The sequence below is a fragment of the Symphodus melops genome (assembly GCF_947650265.1).
Source record: "Symphodus melops genome assembly, chromosome: 13".
Lineage (NCBI taxonomy): Eukaryota > Metazoa > Chordata > Actinopteri > Labriformes > Labridae > Symphodus > Symphodus melops.
This window is the reverse complement of record NC_136703.1, coordinates 8,068,068-8,095,726: the sequence shown is the minus strand read 5'-3', so window position 1 is coordinate 8,095,726 and position 27,659 is coordinate 8,068,068. Positions and strand designations below refer to the sequence as shown.

Sequence of the window (27,659 nt, the reverse complement as noted above, 5' to 3'; positions counted from 1 at the left end):
TTTAATTTTGGGGCACTCTGGATATCTCACTGTATCTCAATATTACATAATGCTAATAAACATGGACACAGTTGGTTGTATACATAAGAAAATGAGAGCGTTATGTAACACAAAAGTCCTTCCGTTTATTTAAACGCTTCCTGTCCTCTACTGGCTCTCAAGTTATTGCAGTCACATCTTTGTACTCCCACAGTGATTGAAGAGAGAGTTGTCTGACTCATTGTGTTCTCCAGAATGAAATGATGTCCTTTGGTGTGATTTTACTTGAATGTATAGTATGTCGGCTAAAGTCTTTTTTTTTTACAGTTGCACTAGACAAGCTTTGCAGAATGGAGGGTTGTTGCAGCTGCAGCTCTTAAAACTGATTCAATTAGGAATTGAATGGACTTTTGTATTTATGGGAGCCCGCTTTTGTCCTGCCCAGTGCTTCAGTCTGTTCAATTTATGGGGTGGAAGATTATTGCTTCAGTTTCTGCCAGAGGAATGTGTCCCCAGCCACAGAAAGCGGAATCACAGGCCGGAGGTCAGGGAAGCTCTCAGCTCTGTCGTCAGAAAAGACACAAACAAAACAAAGACACACATGCAGCATCACAACACAAATAATGACAGATCTGTGTAATCTCTGTGTCTGTTTCTCATGACCTGACGATGCTCTGACACACTGGGATGTCTTTTAAGGCTTAGATAACCACATGATCACTCATGTCCCATCATTCTCAATATGAATGTATAATTCCAACAACTGTGTGATGTATAAAAAAGGGGTGGTTTTTAAAGGTTCTTTCATCCCCTTTTTCACTTTGAATATGAGGGAATGTAGTAAATATGAAGTTTGATGTCCCATTGTCACCAAACAATGCAAAGATCTTGGAAGATCAAAATCGTTTGCTTTCATTTATATTTTTAATTTTACTTGATCAAGCGAAAAAAAAAAAGGGAGGTACAACACTGTGAAACAATATTTGAATAAAAAGTCTCAGTCTTCCAAAAGGGAAATACGTACAATCTAACAAATGAATGCACACAAAAATAACTCTCATCACAGTTTATCGATGGTACTTCAGGTACATTAGTGTCGTCTAATCATCAAAACAACTAAACAAGAACAGAAGTCTGTGTTTGGGTCTAAAACTGTCATCAGTCTACATATGGTCCAATCAGTGTACATATTTGTGTTTTCAGTATGGAGCGATATCTGGATTTGTGTGTGAGTGCATGTGCGTACGTGTGTGTATACATGTTGTGCCGCTCTGCTGTCACATATCAACGCCATGCTGAGGGTCTGCTCAGCATCCTGCCACTTTAGAAGATGATCAAAGACTCAGGGCTGCTGCACTCACTGGTGCACACAAACAAACAGCAACACACACACACACACACACACACACACACACACACACACACACACTCGCACACAGATGGCTCTGTTCCATGGCGATGACTGATTGTGTTTTTTTCTCAGTTTGTGGAAACAGATCCGTATCTTCTGTGCAGGTGTTTAAGATACAGCCTGTCTGTCTGCATGTGTGTGATAGTGAACACTGACAAAAAACACTTTCTCATCACAACATGAACCCAACATATTATTTATCTCTGCCTTTATTTATAATATATACAATGTCTGATGAATTGAGTGGCTGCTACACAAAATGTGGTGCCACTTGTGTTAAAGAGATTTAATGAAGAAGATTGGAGTAAGAGATGCAAAAAAAAAAAAAAAAGTCAAGCACAAAAAGTGGTCAGCTCCTTTTTTAATAAATCATGTAGATTTGCTATGTGCTGTGTCATGCTGGTTTTGGAATGCCTTAACACATGCATAGATTATGTATGTGTAATCTGTCAGTCTGTATCTCTATGTACAGTATTTCTGCGTAGTGGTAAAATCAGCAAAATCATGTCTCTTATTTGTAGTACTCAAACAATTGTTGAGATGACTTTAAAGTAATACTCTTAAAGACGTTTAGTAAACTGTCTTGTCATGTAAAGTGTCCCTTATCCGATTATGCAGATGACTCAAACTGTCAACCAGTCATGTGCTCCCCTTGTGTTATACATAAGGGGAGCACATGCACATGAGTTTACATTTCTCCTGCGTACATGTAATGAAGGTAATTATTTAAAAATAAACTCATTTTAAATATTGACAAATGATGATGCTGGTCACATTTACAAGATTAGCTTCTTTGCAAACACAGAACGGGCACAGAGAAACTTAAGTGTTACAGATCCTGACTTCATATCCTTAGATCAGGGTTTTTTAATGTTAGGATGCCATTGAGAAAGTCAGAAATCAGGTCCCTCCTTCTTCAGGTTTGGGTAGTCTGTAGTGATGGCCACAAACTGGAGATGAATGAGAGGAAAACAGAACTGAGTAGGAGCTTGATGCATTGGAGCAACAGGGGGATTTTTGTATTAAACCCGATATGTGAGCAGTTTAATTTAAATAAAACAGAGTCAGAATGTGAGCCAAAGATTTCAAAATTTGACACCTATATAATCGTACCTTGTACTGGTATGTAGGGTCTAGTTTATTCCATGGCTCGGGATTGTTGGTCTTATTCCAGCTAAACACAAAAGAGAAACAAACAGAGAGTCAGTATTCTTTGGGGATCTGTTACACAAGAAAACAGCAAATGCAGCACTTTCACATGTGACCTGATACGCCTGAGAGCTACTTCATTACAAAACCTTCTTTGAAAGATTCCCCACAATAAAAAAAAAAAAACCTGCTGCGCCACCAGCAACACATTCTCTATAATATCACCTGGCGTGTAAACAATCACTTCTGCAAATAGTGATCAAAGACCTGTAAAATGAAGAAGACAGCATACCAACCTTGGTGCTTGAGAACTTAACAGAATCATTAAGGAATTATCAACAGTTTGATAGCAGCAGGAGGAGAGGAAGTCGGAGTAGTACGCAGTTTGAGTTGGTTATTAAAGACATGGGGATTCCTGCTGTCATAAATCTGAGGCTTGCTTCATTAGAGTGTGAACAGTAAACACCTGCCCACATATAGCTTGTTAAAAAGTTAGAAATCAGTTATTGAGGATTAAATTCCAAAAACAAGAGTCTGAGTTGAATTGTATATCAGTGGCGATGTACTCCATCTTGTCAACAAAGGGGGGCGTTGATTTTTTGTTTTGAACCTGTCGTCTCAAATGCCACAGATGCATTTGATTGTGCACACCTGACAATAAGCTAATTATTGGCATTAAAATGAAAGTGAACTCATTCAAATTGAGACAATGCAGATATTTACATCACGCAACAGGTCCTGTTTTTTAAGACAGAAATCAGTTCCTAATACTGGTATGCTCTGTGTTGTATATCACCCGAGGTCACATGGAAGTGTGAAAGGTTCTTACGTGACATGGGGTCCTTTCGCCAAACGGATGAGATACAGACCTGCCCCGCCCATTCCCAGACAGATGAAGAAGAATTGGGGGATGAGCTGAATTTGCACAGAGACACAATCAAAAGAATCATTATTTTTAGATCAACATTTGCTGATTAGTTAACGTGTGACGGCATGTTGTACTGCTTCATACATTTTAAGACAAAATCTGTGCCTTTCATGAGAAGACTCTGAGTCAACACTTGTTCATCATCTGATAGTGGCTGACAGTGTGATTCTATAATGGTGCGTGTTTTTTTTTTTTTTTGCATAAAGATATCATTTATGGAAGAAGAGAAGTTGAAGCTGTCAGCAGCAACGCAACTCTCGGATTGATTGACAGTGCTTGACTGATTGAAGACTGCTGGATCTGGAAGAGCAGACAGCTGTGACTGAGACGATTCCTAAATATAGGAACTCTCAAGTCTTTAAATTCTGACATAAAGTATAAAAGAAGTTGTCCGATAGAAGCTTTAGCAGTAAATAACATATGTCTGTAGCCTGGTGGTTAGTGTGCGTGCCCCATGTACGGAGGCTTTAGTCCTCCAAGTTCGTATCTGACCTGGGGCTTATTCCCTGCATGTCGTTCCTAACACTCTCACACCCCCGATATCTAAATCTGTCCACTGTCCTGTCTCTGAATAAAGACAAAAAAGACCCAAAAATAATCCTTCAAAAAACACACACATAGTAACAGTGTTTGTTTACGCATTAATCTGGACGAAAAGAAATCCCTGCATCACATCAGGTTACAGCTTGTAATTGAACTTCGAAAAATCACTGGAAGAAGGACTCACCTGACTCTGTGTAATAAAATCTTGTTAATTTGAATAATATTAACACTACAATGAGGAGTTATGTGCACAATACATTAGATTAGAGATCACGTTGTCCAGGAGATGACATCTTGGACAAAGCCTGGTTAGTATTTTACTTTGACATAACATGCTAACCACCTTCGAGCTTCGATTGGACAAAGTATGTGCGGTCACCTGTCTGACCCTCTGTATATCTGAACTTCTGCCTGTCTAACTTCCTCTCTGAATGTAGTGATAACTTTGTCCTTGTTTCTCTCTTTGACTCTTAAACATTGTAACTCCCTCAAACAGCCTGTCTGTCTGTCTGTCTGTCTGTCTGTCTGTCTGTCTGTCTGTCTGTCTGTCTGTCTGTCTGTCTGTCTGTCTGTCTGTCTGTCTGTCTGTCTGTCTGTCTGTCTGTCTGTCTGTCTGTCTGTCTGTCTGTCTGTCTCTCTACCTGTCTGTCTGACTCTTATAGCTTGATCAGGGAAGCTTGTTGAGTCTCACAGGGATTTGCTCCCTGCAGCGTCTGTCTGTCTCCCTCACTCTGTCTGTCTCTCAGCCTGTCTGTCTGTCAGGATGATGGACCAAATCAAGGAACTCTGTTTGAGTCTCACAGGGATTTCCACTCTGCAGCTTTTCTCTCTCCCTCTCTATCTCTTGGGAGGCAGATGACGAGAAGTTAAAACTCAGTCACCCCATTCTCTGACAGCAGGACTGGTTAAAAGCATAAATAATCCCTTTCCCCTGTGTGAAAAACTCACATTTATTTTAGTCTAACTACTCATCTCCTAAATGCTTAGATTTTGTCGATTTAGATTTGAAAGTCACAAATGCATTTTTGAGTGTCAAGCCTGAGTCAGTTTTGCTGGCTTCAGGTGGGACACATGAGCAACTTAACCTAATGAACCAGAGTACGATTAGATGAGACAAAATTAGACTTCTGATTAAGTGTCCTGCTTTAACCCATTAAACTCAAAAGCTCTTCAAATATGACATGCAACCATCAAGTTTGGCTCCTTCTTTTAATTTACTGAAGCAGGTTCAGTCAAGCAGATAAATATTAAAAATTCAGTAAAAAAAAAAAAAAAAAAAAAAAGTTTTGTTAAGTGAATCAACATGTGCCAGAAGTAGACCTTACTCAAACTTGAGGCAAAACAATCTAAAAATGGCAAAAGGTCTCTGTCACTGACTTACAAGAAATAGAATTGAAAAGACAGAACAGAAATGAATAAAGTAAACCTACCCCAGGATGCTTTTTAGCATGCTCCACTGCTGTGCGAAATATCATTGCTCCAGTTTTTATAAATTTAGCAAAAAATGCTTGAAATAAGATTTCAGTATATTATTCAGGCCTTGGTTATCAACCAGCGCAGGATTTAAATGGCCTTGCACAGTCAGGATTTAAACCTGTTGCTCTCTGCATAAGGGAGGAGGGAAGAAGGAGGGAGGGAGGAGGAGGTCATTAACATCTGATTACAGCTCCTTCTGTTGCTTTGTTGGGCTGATTACATTGTACCGGACACTGTGTAACAGTATATTCATATGATAAGGTTTCATCATGAACTTTAACTAAATATCCAGGCCACAGATATGTAATGCTCATAGCGGGGTGTTGAATAAATACAAAAAAAAGGCAGCAGCTCTAGCTCCTGTAGAGAGCTTCAAGGCCTTTTCCCTCTTGTTTCCTTCACCCTCGTTGAACACAGTTTGGCCCTTTGGGAGGACATGAGAGGAAATGGGAAAACATACAAACAAATTGTCCTTTTTAAGCCATTGGGGAATTATAAAATCTTTGGACATCTTAAGTTTTCCTAAACATATGAGTATAGATGTATAGCCTTCAGTTCACATCCCCCCCCCCCCCAAAAAAAACAGTTTACTGGAAAGCTGCAACAACAAAGACACAGAAAAGACCAACGCTGTGGTATGAGGCTACTTCAAGTTGAAAAAGTGCTTCCATCGAATACTGGGAGCATGCTTTGCCTGTAGAGAATTTTACTCGAGTAGAATAAATGTTCAGTAAACATTTGGTATGAAAGATGGTTTAATGGATATATATAAAAGCAACATAGGCCAGAAGAGTGACACATTAAAAGGAGTAAGAATGGATGAAAGACTAAGAGCAGTAAAATAAATAAAGGAAAGGACCAGAATAAAATGCTTCATTAGAAGAAGGATGAAGAATGGATGAAAGGTAAGAGCATAAAATCAATAAAGGAAGGAACAAGATGTCAGTCAATCGGCTCACCTAATCTCCTCAGGCAGGTCGTTCCAAAGTCGAGGGGCCCTGATTGCAAAGGCTCGGCTTCCTTTAGATTTGAGCCTCAACTTTCGAAGGACTGAAAGGGCACCACACGAGGATCTGAGGTCCAGCGATGGTTCATAGGGTGTTAATATTTAATAGATTTAATTCGGGGCAAGACCAAGATGAGCTTTAAAAGTGATCAGTCAAATCATAAAAATTCACTCTAAAAGTGACAAGTCAGCCAGTGGAGGGACTGATGTGTTTTCATCTGTTAAAAAAACATTGTCTTCAAATACACTCTGATAAACCGTACCTTTATCTCCCTGCAGAGTTTCATGGCAGTCGGAGTTGGGGGGGGGGGGGGGGGGGGGGGGGGGGCAATCCAAGCTACAGTTTGTTTGACCTTAAAAGGACCTCCTAAGATCAATCGTCAAATCTGAAAACAAAGACAAAAGCAACATTAACATTAAGCATGATCGTGTCATCACCTCATTTTAAGGATATTATGACGAAAAAGATTCAACCAACCGAACCACAATACATTTGTGATAACATATAATGGCTAACTGGTCAGTCCTCTAGTTTGTACTTTATTATTTTGTTTATTGAGTTTGAGTATTTATTGCTAGAAAGCATACAGATCTTCACTGTAGCTGTATGTCGTCCTAAAAACACTTTATACTTATAATTTACTTGAAATGTAATTGTGGAAATATATCCATTTAACATTGCTTCATATTGTTGAATGGGCTTTATGCGGAAGTTGAAAAAGTCAACATGATGCAGCAGACTTTCACTTTCAATTGCCAAGAGATGTAATGCCTCCCAGAAACAAACATCTGTCCTCTGATGCAGCCGCACCCTCAAGGTGCTGACAAAAGAGGGGCTTGAATGTTATATTATGGCCAGGCCCAACTTTTAGCTAGTTCTTTTTTTTGGACTGAGGTTGATTTTCTCCACAGCAGAGATTTACAGTAATGATTTCATCTGACTTAGACAAGTGTGACAAGTAGGCAGGGCAATAACACTAACAACCTGTATCTGTGTCTGTGTGCGTTTGTATGTGTGTTTGTGTATGTGTATGTGTATGTGTGTGCATGTGTGTGTATCTCATTTACAGTACCTGTCCACTTTTCACAGTACATTTGTGTTCACAGCAGTGTGAAAGTATTAAAACATTCAGAAACACATGACATTCTGTTAAATGTATTGAGCTGATGACACCAGTCAAGATCATTTCAGTTTGATTGATGGATGAAACTGATCAACTATTAAAGCTCAAAAAATAAAATCTGGGAACATGCCTTTAACAGGCATCAAGTTAAAGTGTACATGATACAGTTCAAGAAGAAATGACAGCAGCACTGCTCTCTGTTCAGGCCGCTGACTGTTGATGCGGCTCCTGTTGGTGTGTGAGCCTCACCCACTCAGAGTGACACACTGAATTTCTCTGGTTTCAACCGTTATTCCTATACAATTGTGTGTGATCAGGAAATTATTATTGGAAAACATTATTGAGAAATACAGACAGACTGAAAATAGAAACAGCCTTCGTCATTTCAGTATGAGCATGGAACTACAGAGTGAAAAGTTTTTCAACCTAACTTTTCACTTGCCCTTACATTCCCTGCAGCCAGTAGAGTAATAAGTCTGAGCTAAGTTAGACACAATGTTCAGCTGGGAGAGTGTGTCTTCATTTATTATAGGTTAAATGACAATAGTTCATGTTTATTATGTTTGTATTGGTTGTATTTTAACATTGCCATGTTGTGTATTACTATTGTTTCAGAGGGAATTTAACTCTTTGGTGTCCCTGGCCCCTGCAGTGGTTTACTCCAAGTAGTAAAAAGGAGAGTCCAATGTGTCTTTAGCCAAGACAAATTGCTCCTGCTGCTTCGGTGTCATGTAAATGTGTATGTATAGGATTAGTAAGTTCTGATGGTCACTTTGCACAGCAGTGTGTGGATGTGGTGTAAATGGATAGGTGTGGCCTGCAGTGTAAAAGAGTAGTCAGAAGACTAGAAAGACTCTATACAAGCTCGAGTCCATTTAGAAAATATGACTTCACAATTAGACAAGGATATTAACAAGAAATTAACAGACGGATGAATGGATGGAAAAAGAACAACCTGAAAGCAACGCTGCCATTGTTTATAATTAATCATCATGTAATTATTTTATCAAACCTTAAATTATTACAAATGTGAACTTGACCACCAACCAATAAATACTAACCAACATAAATACTAACCCAGGACCTATAACTGGATATAAACCTTTCATCGTCAAAACCTCTTAGTAAAAGGAAAGAGAAGAACAGACTCATAATGCTACTGCACAAATTATTCTGAATTGTCACAAGTTCAAGTTTTACATTCAAATATTAAGATTGAATAAAACTATTGCAATGTATATTTAAAAAAATGTCACCGAGCTTGTGTCACATCTGTAAATCTGGGTTTTCTCTGCTCCTCCAACGCAGGATTGTGTGACATGAGCTCAGCCCTGCCTGGTGCTCCTGCTGACCTGCAACGCCGCAACTCAGAGACAAATCCTCCTAATTGGACCCTAGCCAACAACACCATGGCACAGACATGCTCTAACGCAGCACAAGCTTGTTTAAAAATACACATTATCTGCATGGTGTACCTACGATATAACGTCAGCTGGGGAGAAGTTATTTATAAGCCTCACTAATGATGAAGTTTATTGGCCATAGCAGTATATTTGACTAGTACTTCACTCACATCCAGCAAACTGGTGAGAATGCACACAGCTGGAGGGGAGGAAAGTAAGGTAGATAAGAGCAAGAGAAGGGGGAAAGCAGGCATGAACATAAGTTGAAGTGGGAAACATGACCACCCAGCTATCAGGTGTGTTTGTTTGATGATGAATGTAAGAATGACAGCTCATGAAAGAGCCTGCCACTGTTGAAATATCAAATGTGTGTTCTGAATGTCACATTAGTTAACCCTCAGAGATGGTGTAAGACTAAAAAAAAAAGCTAAAAAAAAAAAAAAAGGCAACTGTGTATGACATTGAAATGAATACATTCATCATTATTGTCTCTTTTTTTTTTAAGTTGGATGAAGAGAGCCTTGCTGAAGTATAGTGTAGTCATAGTAATAAATCCTTTACTTGCTTTAATCCCTTTTGTTAAAAGTGAGCCATTCAGCCTGTGTAGGCTCTGATTAGTCCTGCTTTAGAAACCAGGGAGCTGTTTGTTTCTACCAGTGTGTTTGTTGTGCTGCTTGAGGACAAACAGAGCAACCCTACAAAGGATTGAACCTTGAGCTGTGGCACAATCTAACACCATGTAATACAATTAAAACAACAGAGGTCTAATCACACCTGAGGGACAGTCCATCAATGTGACCTATGAACTAGATAAGACACAGAGCACTGGACTCTACATAGTACTTACTTTTAACAAGGAGTATACAGTATACAACAAGGACCATCACATGATTTTGTGAAATTTTGTGATTGAACTGTAGATTTATGGATTAGTGGGCTAAATACAAAGTACATTTTGTTCAAAGGGCACTCGAAGAAAACCAATGAACCAGTTTTGACATAAGTGAAAACGAGAACGTGCCCCTCTTCCGAGCTGTTTTACAGAGCCGTAAAGGGGGAGCACTCGTTTCACTGAGGTTTATGTAATTTTAAATGTTTTTTTGCCATTTTGACTGTGCTCATAGAAGAATTGGTCAGTTGCAGCTGTGACGGCTGAAACAGACTGATTTTTTGATTATCTGTGCCCTCTAGTGGTGTAAAACTATACTGCAACACCTTATAATAATAAAGTGTTTTCAGATTTTAATTTGGAATAGAATAAAATTTAAAAACACTTTACATGACATGCGGGATGTTATCCATGCAATCACGTACGTTTGTTTAAATTTTGTATTATCCAGGGGAGAACTGAAATGATATCAACTGATATCTTCTTCCTTGTGTTACTTAAGTAAATCTTCCGAGTGCTGAATTGATAGAACGATCTGATTGAGTCAAACTTCAGAAAATAAATGTGCTAAACTTTTGATCAAAAAACAAATCATTATATTCAATAACAAATATCAAACTATACCATGACAACCCTCTCAGATTTATTGGGAGTTTTTTTGTAAACACTGTCATGTTTAAAGAAATGAACAATCTTACAAAATGAATCTCCAAACAAAGATTCTTAATGTTATTTGCACTACTCACTATCATCTTATTCAGCCTTACATATATTAATCTTTTTGCTTATAATGTGTTTATATATAATGTTCTACTTGTTCTACTTTTACTTGAGTAATTTGGCCAATGTTTATTGAAAAATTCAACTCTGAGCCCACCGACATGTATTCACCACCAGTATATTGACGTCAGAGCAAATAATTGGACCAATAAGCTGCAACAAATACTAAAGCCAAAGTGATCTGCATGAACTGAGACATGCAAACACATCGTGAATCATTTAATTTGTGTGCGTGCATTAATTATCAACCCGGATAACAAACAACTTTTTTCAGTCAGTCAAAATATGAATTTTATAGAAAAAATACAAAAAAATTAACACAAAAATCTACAGTATTAACATATACATATATATACATTAAATATTCCCTCTGGAACTTTCATTAATATGACCGATCAATATGAACGTTTTCTTTTTTGTATAGTGGAAATATAACAGAGAACAATATTCTAGTGATGAAGTCGCCAGAATGGATGAAAGCCTTTTCACTGTAAAAACATACTTTACAATCATCTGCTTATTTTGTTTGTTGGATGCTGTGTTTGTTTTCATTTTAAAATGCCTGACAGCAAACCCCACTGACAGTCATCACACACCTGGAGACTCTATCGGAATCCAATAATAAAGAAAGAGTCTCTTACAATAAATGGGAAAAGTCTTCTGTGCGTTTGAGAGCATGATGGGAAATGTTATGGGTCAAAACCTGATGAGGAGCAGCAAAGTCAAACAGAAAAAAGTAAAAATCTGCCTCAATCAAAAATCAACCTAATATCTCAGCTCTCAGTTCAAGTGGTTACCATGGAAACGTCAGTAAGAGTAGAAGTGGGGGGCGTCAGTGCGGACGTAACCATGGTGACAGTAGCAGACGCTTCGGTAGATGTCAGCATGTTTCCAGCAGTCTCGTTAGGACGAGCAGGAAGTGGTTTGGTGAGTTTCATGGGGATGAAGGCGTTGGAGGCACAGTGCTCACTCAGGTACTCGCCTCCTTTCTCCTCATACTCCTGTTTGCTGATCCATCCCTCTGATGATTCTCCTCCATGTCTAGGTAGATTCTCAATGGCCCAGTCTCTTGCACCATACCAGGCATCCAGAGCCGGCCGCGATGCCATTGTAACCTAGGCAGGAGTGGACCAGAGTTTACGTGAATTTACAAGAGATTATGTAAATCATCCATTCCAAAAGTATTTAATCAACTAAAACATTAGCTGGTTTACTGGATTTACGTGTTTTTCTTCCAGATTCACTTTCTTACATCACGCATGTAATCTCTTTATAAACAATCTATTAACAATTAATTGATCGGCACAGCAGTAAAGGTTGAAAAATTATACAAAGCGTTTTAAAAAGACCTCACACCTTGAAGTTTGATTGAAAGGGCCTCATGGCCAGCAGTTCTCGCTCCACTCTCGCCTTCATTCCTGGGTACTGCATGTTCCCACCGGTCAGGAACACATTGCTCACTAGCGCATCCTGCTGCTCCGGAGTGTACCTAAATGTGGAACACATAAATACACGGGCTCAACAGAATTTTAAATAATTTGGAAACATAAAATCAACTAAACATAATTTGAAAAAAATATATAATTTTTTTTTATTTAAGATGCTAACTTGCAGTTCTTGTTAAACAAATCAAACTGGACAAAAATTAATTTGCCTGAAACACATGTGCATGACTCCTTTAAAGTTAAATGTGTTTACATTCACAGTTCTGAACGAGCATGTTTGTTCTTATCATTACCCCGTTCTCCAGATAACATTACCTTGCCAGGACGTACTGAAGCGTCTCCATCAGTCCCATCTGATCCTCTCCGGTAGGTGAGGGCTGGAACAGGATCTCTGGACACCGCAGACGCTCCGTCCCCACAAACAGCTGGTGATACTCTGCCGCGTTGAACACGGGCTGGGCATAACATTTAAGATATTTTCAGCCGACATCAATGTGGGACGAGCACTGAAATGTTTCTAAGTGGTTTGATTTATGAGCAAACACAACTAAAACGTCCTCACACAACCTTCCACATATTGACCCGTTAGATAACTACCTGCATAGCATAAATCAGAATCTAATTATCAGTCTGGCAGAACTTCTCTCAGCCATTACCTGAACAACATTAGCAGGCTTTTCTGGCAGTGTGTCATCAAGGAAGTCAGGATCCATCAGTGCCACTCCGTCTCCCTCATCCATCGGCTGCTCCAGCTCAGACACCTGGCAGAGGGCGATAGAACAGCCTCAGGCTTCATGTCAGCTGTGGCACATTAGCTTCGGCAAACAAGGATGGATCCCGAAGAGGACCGCAGCACATTCACAGTAATGACATGATAATGTCACCTCAGCTCAGGGGCTCCAGGTTTATCACCTGTCAGGCCTTTTTTTTCTGCAGAATATAAAGTGCAGTTTGACATTTGCTGCTTAGTTACTTTTTGGAAGTGAAACATTTTCATAACCAAGTAATACATGATCTACATAGACACATTGCTTAAACTTTTTGGTTGAGTAGATGTCGCCCTTAAGCAAAAGCATGGAACCAACACACACACACACACACACGAACACACATTTGTTCGAAGGCGTTATCAATTAGAGCGCACCATAATGAAGCAGCATTCAGTGCCTGTGTCCTGCATTGTAATGATAGTACACTTTGGTTAGCGCTTAGCTTCACATCGCACATACACTTGCACAGAATGGCCGTGATCTAAAAACACACAACTCAACACTCAGACAATCAAATAAGTAGTGAGTTATGTTTTTTTTCTCTAAGCTTTGACAAAACCTGACGTAAACAAGGCTCTGACAACAACAACACAGCCAGCGGGACTCGCACTGCTCACTCATTGTAGACAGTCAGGACTCAGAGAGACATTTATATTTATATTGAATATATTATTTTCTGTTATACCCTTGTGTAATATGTTAAACACTGTTCCTTTAAATAACACACCTATGGACTTAATTATACAAAATACATGTTTAGGGGTGCCAGTGTTGCTCAGTCTGTAAAGCAGGTGACCTTTGAGTCGAAACTCCTACCGTCTGTCCCTTTGCTGCATGTCATCCATACTCTCTCCCTCGACAACATCCTTTATTTATTCTGCCTTGACAGAGTAAAACCCACCTCCGTCTTTCCCTCTGCTCCATCACTGTGCAGCAGCTTTTGTCTGCCCTGTTCCACTGCCAGCTGCAGCTTGTTGATGTACGACTGGAGCTCCTCGGCTGAGTCCATGTTGAGCTCCATCAGACTCTTATGAAACTGATCCAGCAGGCCGTCCTCCAGCAGCTCCTGCACACACAATACTATACTGTCACTGTAAGGTTCTACACGTGTGTTTGAGATTCAAAGCCAAAGAGCAAACATCAGATCAAGCTTGTAGCTTGTTTTGATTTCCAATTATCATTGTGGGAGTTGAAAACGAAATTCCTTTGAAGAGTCGTCTCTGAGGTTTTTATCTGTAAAAGTTCTTTACTTGCGTGTGTGTGTTTCAAACAAAGTCTCATGCATATAAATGCCACTTGAGACCACTTTGGAACAAACTTTGAATCAAACCATTTGATTTCTTGCCTGTACTGCCGTGAGTCTGTCGAGCCTCTCTTGGTCTTGCTGTAGTTTCTCCTCCCTGCGTCGAGTATTGATCTCCTGAAGCCGTCGAAGCTGCTGAGCTCGTCTCTCCTGCCTCTCCTCTACGCTCACACAGCCGCCTGCCACCTTACTGGTGAAGGGAAGCTGCATACGGTGGACCTCCCGCTCGTAAAACTCCGGGCTGCGCCACTTTTCCAGCTCTGAGGACGTCGAAACATGGAATACATGGACGGTCAGTAAATCAGAATGTAAGAATTCATTGACATGCATCTCCATGTTGTTTCACGGCGGACGTGTCTGCTCCTGAGAAAATGTGTGTGTTCACTTTATTGATTTTGGGTCCTTTAACTATTAAAAAATACATCTATGATTATATGCTTCTGCATCTCTGAGACCAAATTTACTTCAAGCGTATCAATTGTATACATTTGCAACAACTTACAGTACCAGGTTCAGAGAACTTTATTAATTCAAGAAGGGCAATTCAGTTTCAGAGCTCAGAAGCCCAGACAAAATAGAGGAAACAAACACACATCACAGCAAGCATTAAGACAGCTACATTCATCATGTCAAAAACAACAATTCAACAAACAAACGGGTTGCCAAATAAGAAGCCAGCCAGCAAACTCCAATGTTTAAGGAATGTATCTTTGATACATAAAACAAATGGACCTTACAGTGGACCTCACCTTCATGATAATCCACAGCTGTGTAACTGTGTTCATGCAGAAGCTCCTCCACGCGGCTCAGCGTGATAGCAGCAAGGTGACCTGGGTATTTAAGCTGTAGGAGGCGCTGCAGGTAGGACGCTGCTTGACTCCCAGCCACGTTCACACGCTTACTGTTTACTGCATCGAACCTAGAATTTTAACAAAAAAAAAACTTTGTGAATGATTGAGTTAAAGGAAAAAACAAGGGTCAGAAATGAAAATAATTTCTAAAGAAAAATGACGGTGAGATGATACTCTGTTTTGCACTGTGAATCCTCACCTGCCGTTGATAACTGGCAGGATGTGTGAACAGTGGTATCCAGAGGACAGAATGATGCCCGTGTGTGGTGGCTGGATGTTCATTTGGGTGTTACTGTGGTAGAAGCTGTACAAGCTGTCTACGCCGTAGGACACATAAGGTACGTGGTAGCACTCAAACAGCAACTCTGACATCATCTGCCGACAGTGCAACGGGTTGCAGGGTGCCTCTGTCAAAACAATGGGATGTGCCACACTGCCCTACAAAAGCATGGAAAGAGGGTTACTGATGAATCATCTGGTTGTCTTAATGAGATACTGTGCATTAAAAAAAACAGACATAGTAAAATATATCTTCTCTGCGTCACTTTAATTTATACATTCCCCATTTCAATATAAGAACATTTAGGGTGCATCTCTATTCCTATATTTAAACACCCTTCTTCAATCGACCTCAAACTCATTTACGAAGACTCTTCAGCTATTTACATCAAGAAAGAGATTTCTGACACAAGTGTGAGGACACACAAGACCAACGCTTTCCAACATTTCCGGTCTCTCTACAGACACATGAGTTGGTTTTTGTCACAAAATACCACTGATGCATAAACAGGACAAGATCAACATTTTTTGACAGTAGCTATGTGTAGAATTGATAAAGTTTCAAACCCTTGGAGATAAAAAATAAAATAAAATAAAAAAATTATTCCGCAAAACACGTTATAAATCTTCTTTTGGAAAGGCGCTATATAAATAAAGTGTATCATTATATTATTATTCTTTAAGTTTTATAAGCATTATCCTACCGATACATTATATTACTATTATTAAAGTATTAATATTAGCATTATCATACTGAGACATTATATTATTGCTATTATATAAGTTTTCACACACTCACCTCTGACGTGATGCCCAGATGTGTAAACACATGGTCAAAGATCAGCTCCTGGATCTCGAAGTTGACCACCACGTTTCGATCAAACTGGCTCTTCAGCAGCCAGCGCAGTGGCTCCAGGTTCGGGATGTCGTTCCCGATCTGAGTCTCGCTGCGAGCAGCTCCTCTGTTTTTCGCAGCGACCGACCTGAAGACTAACCGCGGAGAGTCCGGATCCCCCCCTGGAACCGCCCAACCGGCCCGGGTCTGAAAGGAGCCGTTATCTATGACTATAGGGGGCGGCGTGGGGTTTACACATTGCGCCGGGAGCTCAAAAATTGGGTCGGGAGAAGACTTACAGTCCCGAAATGAGAAAATTTGATAGATCAGATCCTCTTTAGAAGCCATTTTGAAAGTGTGTCACTTTTAACTTCTGCCGAGTGGAAGCTCGGTGTGGCGCATCTACAGTTCCTCTATGTTTGGGTAATAAACAGTTCACATGGAGGTCATTGAGTCCGACGGCCTCTCCATAGTAAAATGTCTTCAATAATTAAGAGTTAGATACAATAAAGGTTTTGACTTCACTCATAACAAACCTCCATAATTGAAAAAACACTGAAGTCTCCCAAAGTGTCAGCAGCTTGTTTTGTCATTCTTAAAATATGTTTTTTATATTCCCGTTTGTCTGCATCAAAACTAGTTTTAACAGTCATGCAGCGTTTAAAATAGTATTATGCATATATGCCGTCGGCTTAATGAAAATCATGGGGGGTGGGGCGGGGCGGCGGCCTACCTATTTTAACCACCAGATGTCGCACTACACTCTATGATGTAAACCATGATGGTGACGCGCAGCAAATCCCCGGTGAGAGTGAGTCATCCTTTGAGGATTATAAATAACTCTTTTAATTGGTCAGTTTATTTAACTTACATTCTATGACTTGTATTACAATTTAATACCCATCATTAGGCCTATTGTTATTTTATAACATTTATTTTAGGCCTGCGTATTTATACTACCAAGAATAAAATTGTTGTTGAGATTTTCTACTCAAGATAGAAATCTAAATACTGTAGTTCTCTGTAACCTTAAGCCTGTCCTAACATACTCGTCGACTGTAGCAACACTTTTTTGAACTCAATAGTGCAGATCTTCAAGTTTCCAAATAGCCTATGAAGACATATACCGATCTGAACATGATGACCATGTTCCTTTAAAACCAAAGACAAACGGATGAGTCCTTTTTGGAGCTGTGATAAAACCACGTGGATTGACATTTTCCCTTCAGGGCCCTGATCCCTGATTTCTGTCTGCCTGCCATCCTGTTATTCTCAGTTGACCGAGTGAGGCCTCAGCTGGTGATGTGGGACACCTGCACATGAACGAGCTTACTGTACCTCAGTAGACTTCAATTCAGACCATTCAGTCAGTGCACATGTTGTAAGCATATTTTGAATTAGATATATGTAACAATTAATGTAACTGAAGAGAAAATGCTGATGGCACCGTAGATTGTTTATATCTGTCCTTTTTGATCTGTTAATAACACACATGACTATCCAAAATAATTAGTTTGGCCCTTTTTAATCTATTTTTGTTATTATGATCTTGAAAATATAATAATAAAATTAGATTTCACATTTGCTTCCATGGATTACTCTATAAATATTTTTTTCATTTGGTTTATGTGAGTAATGAACACCAGGACGTCACTCGAAAATACAATTTAACAGTGGATAAAATTTGTTTTTGGATTGGGTCGTTTTATTTCCTGGATAGCAGCCATTAACAGCAGAATATACAAGGGCGCGCGCGCGCGCGTGTGTGTGTGTGTGCGTGTGTATGGGTATTACTGTATGAAGCTTGATGGGGTGTCACTGAAGCACAAGCACAGTTCACTGCTCAGGCACAAAGCTTTAAGTGACTGCTGCCTCCTCCTCCTGATGCTAATAAGCAGAACTGGGTCAGCTCACCCTCTTAAACACACACACATACATACACACACACACACACACACACACACACACACACACACACACACACACACACACACACAGCCTACACATGGTAAAATACCCACTGGTAAGAAAGACACAAACAAACACACACACACACACACACACACACACATACGCTCACAAAGTACTGCCTCCCTCTCCCTCAGACTGGCATCCTTTCCTCCCACGAGGTAGACGTGACATTGTGTCCCTGTCCGCGCGCGATGCTCGCAGCTTTCTGCTTGTTGTGTTTGTCATCCAGGCTGCGGTGACGAGGCGCAGGGGAACTAATAGGCTACAAGCACTCTGGGACTGCCAAATGAGATGCCAGGCGGCCTCCATTTTGTGAAGAAATTCTGAAGCTACATGCACCGTATCTAGTGTATTTTATAGCAATCATTTGACATTGCCCCTCATTAATTCTTACTTTAAAATATCCCCTCTATGTTTTCCTTTTTCATTGTGATCCAGAGGAGAAAATACAATACATGATAATGATAAAAACACAACTGTCGGCCCACTGTTCACTTCATCTTATTGTGTTTTTTAAAAAGTCTGTATTTATAGATTCCTTCATCTTCCTAACAATGGTGTGGATCTAGATTTTCTCTAATCGGGGCACAAAAAAGCTGGGGGTCGGACTCAGGGTGGGACATTGATAAAACGCAGACGTGGGGCACGTGAGACGCAGCTGTGTGCGTGTGCCTTATACAGAGGCTCAAGTCCTCTGTATATGGCGGCCCATGTTCGGATCCGACCTGTGGCTCCTTTCCTTCGTATCATTCCCTACTTTCCCTCTTTGAAGTTCAACTTTTCTAAAGGCACAAAAAAAAAATGTAAAAAGAAAAAGGGCAGACAAAGTTTCATCAGGCACTCACAACCACAATCATTAGGGGGATAAATAAGCAGCATCAGCCCTCCCCCTAATCCTGCCACCCTCCTCCCACTGGTCTCTCAATTCATGTCTCTCTTCAGGTGTCCCTTTTAATAAAGGCAAGTTGCCTACATTAAAAAGAGATACTAATACTGACATGACATAACTAATCACAAATAATCACGTTCTTACCAGGCTGAGATGGAATATTCTGTTTTCTTGTGTACCAGTATACCCATTCCAGTATTTTATTTCATGTTCTTTGAAGGAGTAAAACACTGTTTATTTTTTAATGTGGGAGTGACTGTCTAAAAAAAGGAACAAGAAAAAAAGCTGTGTGAGCATGTGGGTGTGTGTGTGTGTGTGTGTGTGTGTGTGTGTGTGTGTGTGTGTGTGTGTACGCGTGTAAAAAAGAATGACTGATAGAGGAAGAGCGAGCCCAGTTTACGTAACAACCCAGGCTCTGAACACTTTTGATATATGAGAGCCACACTGCGGACAAAACCCCTGCAACCTTCATGACTTTCCTCCCCACCCTGTCATGGCTGCGTGCACGCACACACGCACACACGCTCACACCTACACACACACACACACACACACACACACAGGCTAGACAATTACACTACACAACTGTTACACTTTCTTTCTTTATGTCTCCCTCATTTCACTTTCTCCCTCAAAAATATACAAACACACACAAACGCACACGTATCCAACACACAGAGTCTGTCACTACTGCTCTCTTCAGTCTCTGGCCCTCTAAACCCAGCAGATCCTTTTGGGCCACAGAGTGATTAATGTGTTTGTGCACCTGTCACTTTTCATGCATTCATGTATCATGTGTGCATGTGTGTATTCATGTGGGCGTGTGAGAGCCTGTTAGCATGTGACCAAGTGTGGGAAGGGTTTTCTAAATGAGAATACTCACGTCTGTTATTTCATGTAAGTATTCTGCATGTGGATTGTCATCAGATATGATGAAGCGTCTACAATTTAAATTTTTCTTTGGAAAAGAATTAACTATGGTGTTGTTTTGTTTTTTTGTCTGAGCACAGACATGGGCTCTTTTGGAAGTTACCCCCAGGTCACACCCTGACTCTACTGTGTAATTCTGAAAAATGCTTAGAGCAAAGGGAATGGCTAAAAGGAGAACGGACGTGTAAGACAGGAGCTGAAGTGACAATGAATCCATGCAGAGCACTATATTTTTTTCATGTCTCAGAGCATCAACCAGTGTCAGCAAAGCTAAAGGCAGATTTAAAACAGTAGATTGGGTCATTTTCAGTCAATGAAATGTGTTGTCTTTAAAAATCACGTTGTATAATGTAGCCTATATGTCAATATTTGCATCAGCAGTCTACAGTATCTCCTTACAGAAATCAGCCTGGCTGATTATACCACAGGTTAAGAAACTGAGAAATTGACCTTTATGAACAGAATTCTTTCAATGAAACAAAACCGTGGTCACTGAGGTCTTTCCTGTTAAGGAATTTTCCACATAAATATGAATGCTGGGAGAATGTAGGTCAATCACTGAATTTGAATAAGGTGTCACCTTGCTTCCAGTTTAACATTGTCAAGATAATGGAGAAAATGCAACAAGCATTGTAGTTAATGGCTAACATTAATAATGGCTTATTTAAATTTTTGAGCAGTCACTTCAAGTTTAAATAAAGCAAACATTGAATATTTTATATTTAGATCTTAATTTACCCCCTCCTTGTTTATTATTGGTGAACTCTTGAGGTAGGAGAGACACAACTATTCTATGGGAAGATTTGATCATCTGCTGATACAAAGCTAAACACCTTTTTATCTGTGTGCCAGGCAAGCCAAACTTCTTTTGATTTCTACAAAAAGTTCGTGACCCAACAACTCATTAAGACACACGTTGGCAACTGATTACATTTGTCACCCATTGCCAAAATACCTTAAGACCTCTCTACTCCTGCATTGGTTGTTCTTTTTATTTTTCAACAAATAACCCTTAAACATGTGCTCTTCAATCTGTCTTAATTTAGAAATGGAAGGCTGATTTTTGGTGTCTTCAAAACATATTGCCGACTGACATAGTTGATGATTAAGGATGCATTTGCGCAAATCAAAAATAATTGATTTTCTGTTGTTAAAAATAAAAAGGATAATCAATCCTGTGAAGTTTTATAAGAGGCACAGAAAACCGTAATGTTCAGTAGCCTAGTTATCATTGTGGGCGTTGTGCATTAATCTAGAGTTAGGTGGAACCCTTAAATGTTTCAATTATTCTTCCATGCCGGCAGTCAAGGCTTTCAACCCCCCAAAAATCAAATAACCGTATGAGAAAATCCCTTTTCTCTAAAATCTCAACATAAACACATACGAGCACCCCGTCCAATTACTGTGGCCATGGCAACTATCAGCGATTATTGCTTCCAGCCAGCGCAGCATGGCTGTTTGACGAGGCTATAAGCCCCAGCGCCTGCGTATCTCCATTCTCTCTCTCTCTCTCTCTCTCTCTCTCTCTCTCTCTCTCTCTCTCTCTCTCTCTCTCTTCTCTCGTTTAGACGCTCAAACACGCACAACCACACGCGCGCACACACACACACACACACACACACACTGAATAAAGCTAGTTTAGGTACCACATCCCTCTCTTAGTGTCTGTATCTTGCTGTCGCTCACATGCGCACACACATCCAGCGTGGATTAATCCTTCTCTTTGTAGCCTTAACGCCAAATTGGTCGCCCCAGCAACCGATCCTAAAGCTTCGGTTTTTTTCATTAAAAAAAGCACACTGGAAATCCATTTTGTCATGAAAGGGTAGCTCGGAAGTAGGCCTGCACAGAATATTTCACTAGAAAATGTTTTCACTATTTTTTAATATATGCCTACATAGCCTACAATTCCTACAAATCCTGCAGCCTTTATACAAGCATTACTTTTTCTGTTAGATTTGTATAGCCTACATTTTGTGTGATGCTGCATGTCTTCTGCATGCTAGCGTTTATGAGTGCGCGTGAGTGACATTTGCAGCCGATACTCTGTCCCAACGTTAGTCCGCGGATTGTGCACGTGATGGGGGTGGGAGAGATGCCTCAAGGACTCTCCCTGTTTCTTCGCTGCCCTATACACACGCCCACTCTTACACGCACGCACACACACACACACACACACACACACACACAAGAGTACACGCTCACGCGCACATACCCCCAGACATGGATGACACACACTCCCTAACAAACACTTTGTTGGTCTGAACACAAATAGCAGCTGGCAAAGCAGCCCAAGCCAAGCATGAAAATATGCGGAACTTTCTCTGTCCTCCGGCTGGTTTCTAAATTTAGACCGCTCTCGTTCATGTTACGTTTTTTGCCTTGCAATGCTGCTTGTAAATTATTTGCTCCATTCTGCCCGCATCATGAAAATTCAATCTTTTTTTTACATTTCCCATTTCCCTAACTAGAGGAACTTTTCGGTGTTTTTTAAAGCATGATTTTCAATGAAAGAAATTCATCGGTTTTTCAGCCTTTCTTGCCGCAGTCGGTCACATATCTGCATGCAGGCTGCAAAAAAAAAAATCATGACAGTTTTGCTCAGCAGTGTCACAGCAGATTATGGAGGAGAGGACGAGGTGCTTCTTATTCCTGAGGATTAGAGCAGAGGAAGAAAACGAATATACCTTTCCACCCGACAGTTTTCCACTATGCAGATCTTTGTTAAAGCATCCTGTTATAAGGCATTCATTTATAAAGCCCATAGATGCAATGCGTGGGGCAGACTTTAACCCCTGTAATTCTATTTGACTGAAAAAAAAGAGCGGCTGACGAGTGCGTCTGTTCTACCCGTGATGGAGGAGCTGTCCGTGGTGCTGATCGTGCTCTGCAGCAGGCCAGCTGCAGCATGTTCATCATATCAACAACGAGTTGCATTTCTTTACACCCTGCTGAACATGCTCATCTGTCCAGATGTTTTATCAGCGGGCAATGTGGAATCTGTAGTCGTATGCAGCCGGGATGGAATTCTAACAGTGTCTATTAAATATTTCGATGTGAGACCTATCGGATATAAAACATTTTGCTCCATTTCTGCCGCCTATTTGCCCCCTCAAATTTTGAAAATGAAGGAGAACATATAGCTAGCCTAAACGTTACTGAAAATTGAAATTACGTTTTTCCTTTTAGGAAAGATGTGTTGTCCATTATAATTATTCCTTAATCTACTGCGGCGGAACACCAGGCCTTTTTCTTTTCATTTAAGAAAATGCGCATGTGGCTGTATGTGGTGTATGCTATTGAACGCAGAGTCGAATGACGCTTAAATTCCATTTTTCTGTCCATTAATAACGACCATGGTCAATGCTATTTTTTTTAACGCAATAAGAGCATTTTTGCAATCTGGCGAAAGTGGTTAATTAAGGTTTATGGTAAATCTATTAAAGAAATTAAAGACATTGTGAAGAGAAAGGTAGTCTAGTTTAAAAAGATGTTTTATTAAATTGCATAGGCCCTTGTTATTTTTTCTCATTCTGACTGATGGCAATGCCCGATAACATTTTGATAAAAACGGCATGAAAACAAAAAATGTAAAATGTGTTCCTCTTCATTTATGCATAATGTCAGGCGCAATTCCTTCCCCTTCTGACCTGACCGGTTTATCCCCGTGATTACTTGCGGAGAAATTAATTCCCATACAGAGGGTCTCTCTCTCTCTCTCTCTCTCTCTCTCTCTCTCTCTCTCTCTCTCTCTCTCTCTCTCTCTCTCTCTCTCTCTCTCTCTCTCTCTCTCTGTCTGTCTTTGCGATTCGTGACAATTTTCCCCTGTGCACGAGTCCTTACTTTGGCACTCTATGCGGTCACGTGCACGCCCCTCTCTCCCTCTTCTCTCTCTGGGTGATGCTGTCAGAGATTCCAGCGCTCGCGCTGCCACCGCCAGGACTCCCAAAAGAGAAATCTGGTAGGAAAACATGCCGAATTATATTTTATAACGACACATGAGGACAAATTGTCGTTTCCTCTTTTTTGGGGGGCGTTTCTGCGTTGTATAGCCTACCTATATCAATGAAAGCATTTTGAGAGAGTACTATGGAAGAGCAAGCTAAGAAAAGCGGCTGAGGATTTTTTACGGTTTTGGGTGAAACGGTGTTTAGGCTGCCGTTAGGAGGCTTGTTATCTTTGTGACGACATTGAAGAGGCAACAGGCATGGATATACAGTAGCAGATAAAGCGCAATTAAATCACTCTGCATGCAGCTGCATCTCGGATTTGTCCTCGGTAATACCATATCTAGTTGAAGAACGTTTTTAATTCGACTAAAATGGCTCATTTAATACGACACAAGCTCACCAACAAGCTGACCAATGCGGCCCACACGGTGTCCAACAAATCTCAGGCCAAGGTCAGCGGGGTGTTCGCCCGACTGGGCTTCCAGGCCGCGACGGACGAGGAGGGCTTGGGTTTCGCCGAGTGCGATGACTTGGATTATGACTACAGGCAAGGGATGCAAATGGATGTTCTTCAGGGCGAAGAAGAAGGGGGGCACATTGAGGGAGGGGGGGATCTGGAAGGAGACAGCCACTACCAGAGAGACGGTACCGGTCGGAGGCCTTCATCCCTGAAGCCAAGTGGCTCACTGGAGGAGGATAAACCGAAAATCACGACATGGGAAGCTGGCTGGAACGTCACCAATGCCATTCAGGTACACAGATTACTTTCATCTTGTATTTGTGAATGCAAATAGATCCAGATGGCTATAGGCTTTTGCATTTATTAGGCCTTCAACTGGACAAAAAAGTCACCTTGAGGATTTTCATAATTTTAATCTAAAATATCGGCCTATGGAAAACCTTTTCGGGTGGTTCGCATAATAACCATAAATCCGAGAATTCATAAAGCACCGTCGAATAGGTTGCATTTTACTGATCTTCAACATAAGGGTTATTAATATAATTAGTGAGCGCTAAAATCACGCGTTTTATATATCTTTGTTGGCTGTATGTGTCTGAATTCACTACAGCTGGGAGAATTTATTTATTCAAATCTTTTTATCAGATGAGCTGCAGGCCGGGCCTGTTCGACTTTGATAGCCCTGAGGCTGAAAGGCACCCACGTGCTTATCGGTGTTCCCATCAAATTATAGTTGTACCCGAATAAATTGAAAAATCGTTTTTAAATAATTCCTGTAATCCGGCATATAAAGTGTGTATATAGAAGATCTTTTCAATGGCAGAGCAACAGAAAAATAATGTAACGACGCAGACGTTGATTATAAATCAGTTGTGGTAAGACGAACATTTTCTAAATGCATTGCCATTTACTCAACAAAATATCCTTTTTATTACTGTCATTATGTAAGACGTGATCTGTGCGAGCCATTCATCGCATGCTTGGGCTGGCTCGACCTGTCACTGCGATGTGGGCCTCGTCCATTACCACTCATGTGCGCTTCTCTTTCCGCAGGGCATGTTCGTCCTCGGCCTACCGTACGCCATTCTCCACGGCGGCTACCTCGGCCTCTTCCTCATTATCTTCGCGGCTGTGGTGTGCTGCTATACCGGTAAAATCCTCATCGCATGTTTGTACGAGGACAACGAAGACGGCATAAAAGTGCGCGTGAGAGACTCCTACGTGGACATCGCCAATGCCTGCTGTGCGCCCCGCTTCCCCGCGCTGGGAGGGCACGTTGTCAACGTGGCTCAGATCATCGAGCTGGTCATGACATGTATTCTGTACGTAGTGGTCAGCGGAAATCTGATGTACAACAGTTTCCCAAGCTTCCCTGTGTCTCAGAAAGCCTGGTCCGTGCTGGCCACGCTCGCGCTCCTGCCTTGCGCGTTCCTGAAGAACCTCAAGGCCGTCTCAAAGTTCAGTTTGCTCTGCACCGTGGCACACTTCGTCATCAACGTCCTTGTGCTTGCATACTGCCTCTCCAGGGCGCGTGAGTGGGCCTGGGAAAAGGTCAAGTTTTATATCGATGTGAAGAAATTCCCCATTTCAATCGGCATCATCGTTTTCAGCTACACCTCCCAGATTTTCCTCCCCTCCCTGGAGGGAAACATGCAGAAGCCCAGTGAATTTCACTGCATGATGGAGTGGACTCACATCGCAGCCTGCGTCCTCAAAGGCCTTTTTGCCCTGGTGGCCTACTTGACTTGGGCAGACGCGACCCAAGAGGTCATCACGGATAACCTGCCTTCAACTATCCGGGCTGTGGTGAACATCTTCCTCGTCGCCAAGGCACTTCTGTCTTATCCGCTGCCATTCTTTGCTGCAGTCGAGGTTCTTGAGAAATCCTTCTTCCAAGATGGCGGGAGGGCCATCTTCCCTGACTGCTATGGCCCAACTGGACAGTTGAAATCATGGGGTCTTGGCCTTCGAATTGCACTGGTAGTCTTTACTCTGCTTATGGCTGTTTTTGTGCCCCATTTTGCCCTCCTTATGGGTTTAACTGGGAGTCTGACCGGCGCTGGCCTGTGCTTCCTCCTGCCGAGCCTCTTTCACCTGAAGCTCCAGTGGAGGAATCTTATGTGGCATCACGTCTTCTTCGACGTTGCCATTTTTGTCATTGGAGGCATATGCGCCGTATCTGGTTTCATTCACTCGATCGAAGGTCTCATAGAGGCGTTCAAGTACAATCTCCATGACTGAGAGCTACAGAGATGACCTTTATTGAATGGTAATGTCCTGAATTGTGGCACTCCAACAGGTTGTCATGACGCAGATCTTATCAAAACATCACGTTGACCACTTGACGGAGAAGCTCGTGAGGAGGATTTTTGTGTGAAATATAGCCTACATTTTTTTTATTTTGCCTTCGTGATAATGTGCAATAATAAACTCTACAATCATTGTGTAAAGTAGTCAACTCATCCCAGAAAACATGTTTTATTAAATGGACTGAAGAAAACAACCTCTGCATGAATGGGGGTGATGAATATGCAGGATGAATATCCAGGTGTCAGTCTTCATGCAAAGTTGTCATAGATCCAGTGAAATATACGCCGTGGATCTAACTGTGGGTGTGTTCGTGTTTATTTCAGGCGAATGAAATATGTGAAAAACAATGGTGTGAATATGTTATATGGTTTTGAGCTGCTAGATATATCATTAAAATGTAAAAATAAAAGGGTTCTGTCAGATCAGACAGCCCTCTATGGATTGAATAAACAACAAATGACAACTGTGTAGTTGTTTAAACAGAATTCTTTTTCAGTTTTAGTGTTTTATTTTCCATCGTATATGCCTATAGTAGTCCTCGTTGGCTTGTTTGTTTTTCTTGATGTTTCAAGTGTCATTATGGATGAAGTGAATTCAAAGTGCAAGCAAGTTGGTCCTAATTGTGTAATATGAAACCATGTCTGTCAGTAATATTCTCCTCCTATTGAACTTGTTAATTGTGATTTAATGGAACTAATCATGGTGTGTGAGATGAAGAGTATTTGTTGAATTAAGAGATAAATAAATGAAATATTTTATTGCTGGTGATTCTAATGTTTCCTTGAAATAGATGACTGAGAAGCCTTGCTCCTTTTACTTTCATTTCAGTCTAAGTGATCTGAATGCTTGACTTCCCCCTTCAAAAGATTTATGGAAACTTCCCCTTTCTAAAATAAACATCGTGAATATAAATAAGACTGAGGGTTGCCTCAAAAACATGATTAAAAAGAATACAAAAGTATTTGTCGACTGAATTAG

The 27,659-nt window shown here is 40.8% G+C and overlaps 3 protein-coding genes across 3 annotated transcripts; 1 reads left to right on the top strand and 2 right to left on the bottom strand.

Annotated features, from left to right (window-relative positions):
• Positions 1-1,583: 1,583 nt before the first annotated feature.
• ndufa4l2a (NDUFA4 mitochondrial complex associated like 2a) lies at positions 1,584-5,606 on the bottom strand. The gene is made up of 4 exons (XM_079360564.1): positions 5,441-5,606; positions 3,369-3,454; positions 2,504-2,564; positions 1,584-2,340 (listed from the first exon to the last, which is right to left on the bottom strand). Exons 1-4 carry the CDS (start codon positions 5,483-5,485, stop codon positions 2,284-2,286), a joined length of 249 nt encoding a protein of 82 aa, XP_079216690.1. The 5' UTR covers positions 5,486-5,606; the 3' UTR covers positions 1,584-2,283.
• Positions 5,607-10,894: 5,288 nt separating this feature from the next.
• On the bottom strand, positions 10,895-16,606 carry actr5 (actin related protein 5). The gene is made up of 9 exons (XM_079360542.1): positions 16,136-16,606; positions 15,257-15,495; positions 14,956-15,125; positions 14,249-14,466; positions 13,805-13,969; positions 12,790-12,894; positions 12,449-12,588; positions 12,045-12,177; positions 10,895-11,803 (listed from the first exon to the last, which is right to left on the bottom strand). The coding sequence occupies exons 1-9, from the start codon at positions 16,517-16,519 to the stop codon at positions 11,474-11,476; spliced, it is 1,884 nt and encodes a 627-aa protein (XP_079216668.1). The 5' UTR covers positions 16,520-16,606; the 3' UTR covers positions 10,895-11,473.
• Positions 16,607-23,561: 6,955 nt separating this feature from the next.
• Positions 23,562-27,449, top strand: LOC306834557 (vesicular inhibitory amino acid transporter-like). Its single transcript, XM_079360543.1, has 2 exons — positions 23,562-24,663; positions 25,425-27,449. Exons 1-2 carry the CDS (start codon positions 24,283-24,285, stop codon positions 26,610-26,612), a joined length of 1,569 nt encoding a protein of 522 aa, XP_079216669.1. The 5' UTR covers positions 23,562-24,282; the 3' UTR covers positions 26,613-27,449.
• The last annotated feature ends 210 nt before the right edge of the window (positions 27,450-27,659 follow it).

Excerpts from the sequence above, each read along its gene's own strand:
- ndufa4l2a (XM_079360564.1), bottom strand. The coding sequence starts at position 5,485 with ATGATATTTCGCACAGCAGTGGAGCATGCTAAAAAGCATCCTGGG. Across the intron at positions 2,565-3,368 it reads GCGAAAGGACCCCATGTCAC|CTGGAATAAGACCAACAATC; the intron begins GTAAGAACCTTT and ends TTTTGTGTTTAG. Across the intron at positions 2,341-2,503 it reads ACCCTACATACCAGTACAAG|TTTGTGGCCATCACTACAGA; the intron begins GTACGATTATAT and ends ATTCATCTCCAG.
- actr5 (XM_079360542.1), bottom strand. The coding sequence starts at position 16,519 with ATGGCTTCTAAAGAGGATCTGATCTATCAAATTTTCTCATTTCGGGAC. Across the intron at positions 15,126-15,256 it reads CTGCCAGTTATCAACGGCAG|GTTCGATGCAGTAAACAGTA; the intron begins GTGAGGATTCAC and ends TTAAAATTCTAG. Across the intron at positions 11,804-12,044 it reads CCTTTCAATCAAACTTCAAG|GTTACAATGGCATCGCGGCC; the intron begins GTGTGAGGTCTT and ends ACTCCTGCCTAG.
- LOC306834557 (XM_079360543.1), top strand. The coding sequence starts at position 24,283 with ATGGCTCATTTAATACGACACAAGCTCACCAACAAGCTGACCAATGCG. Across the intron at positions 24,664-25,424 it reads ACGTCACCAATGCCATTCAG|GGCATGTTCGTCCTCGGCCT; the intron begins GTACACAGATTA and ends CTCTTTCCGCAG.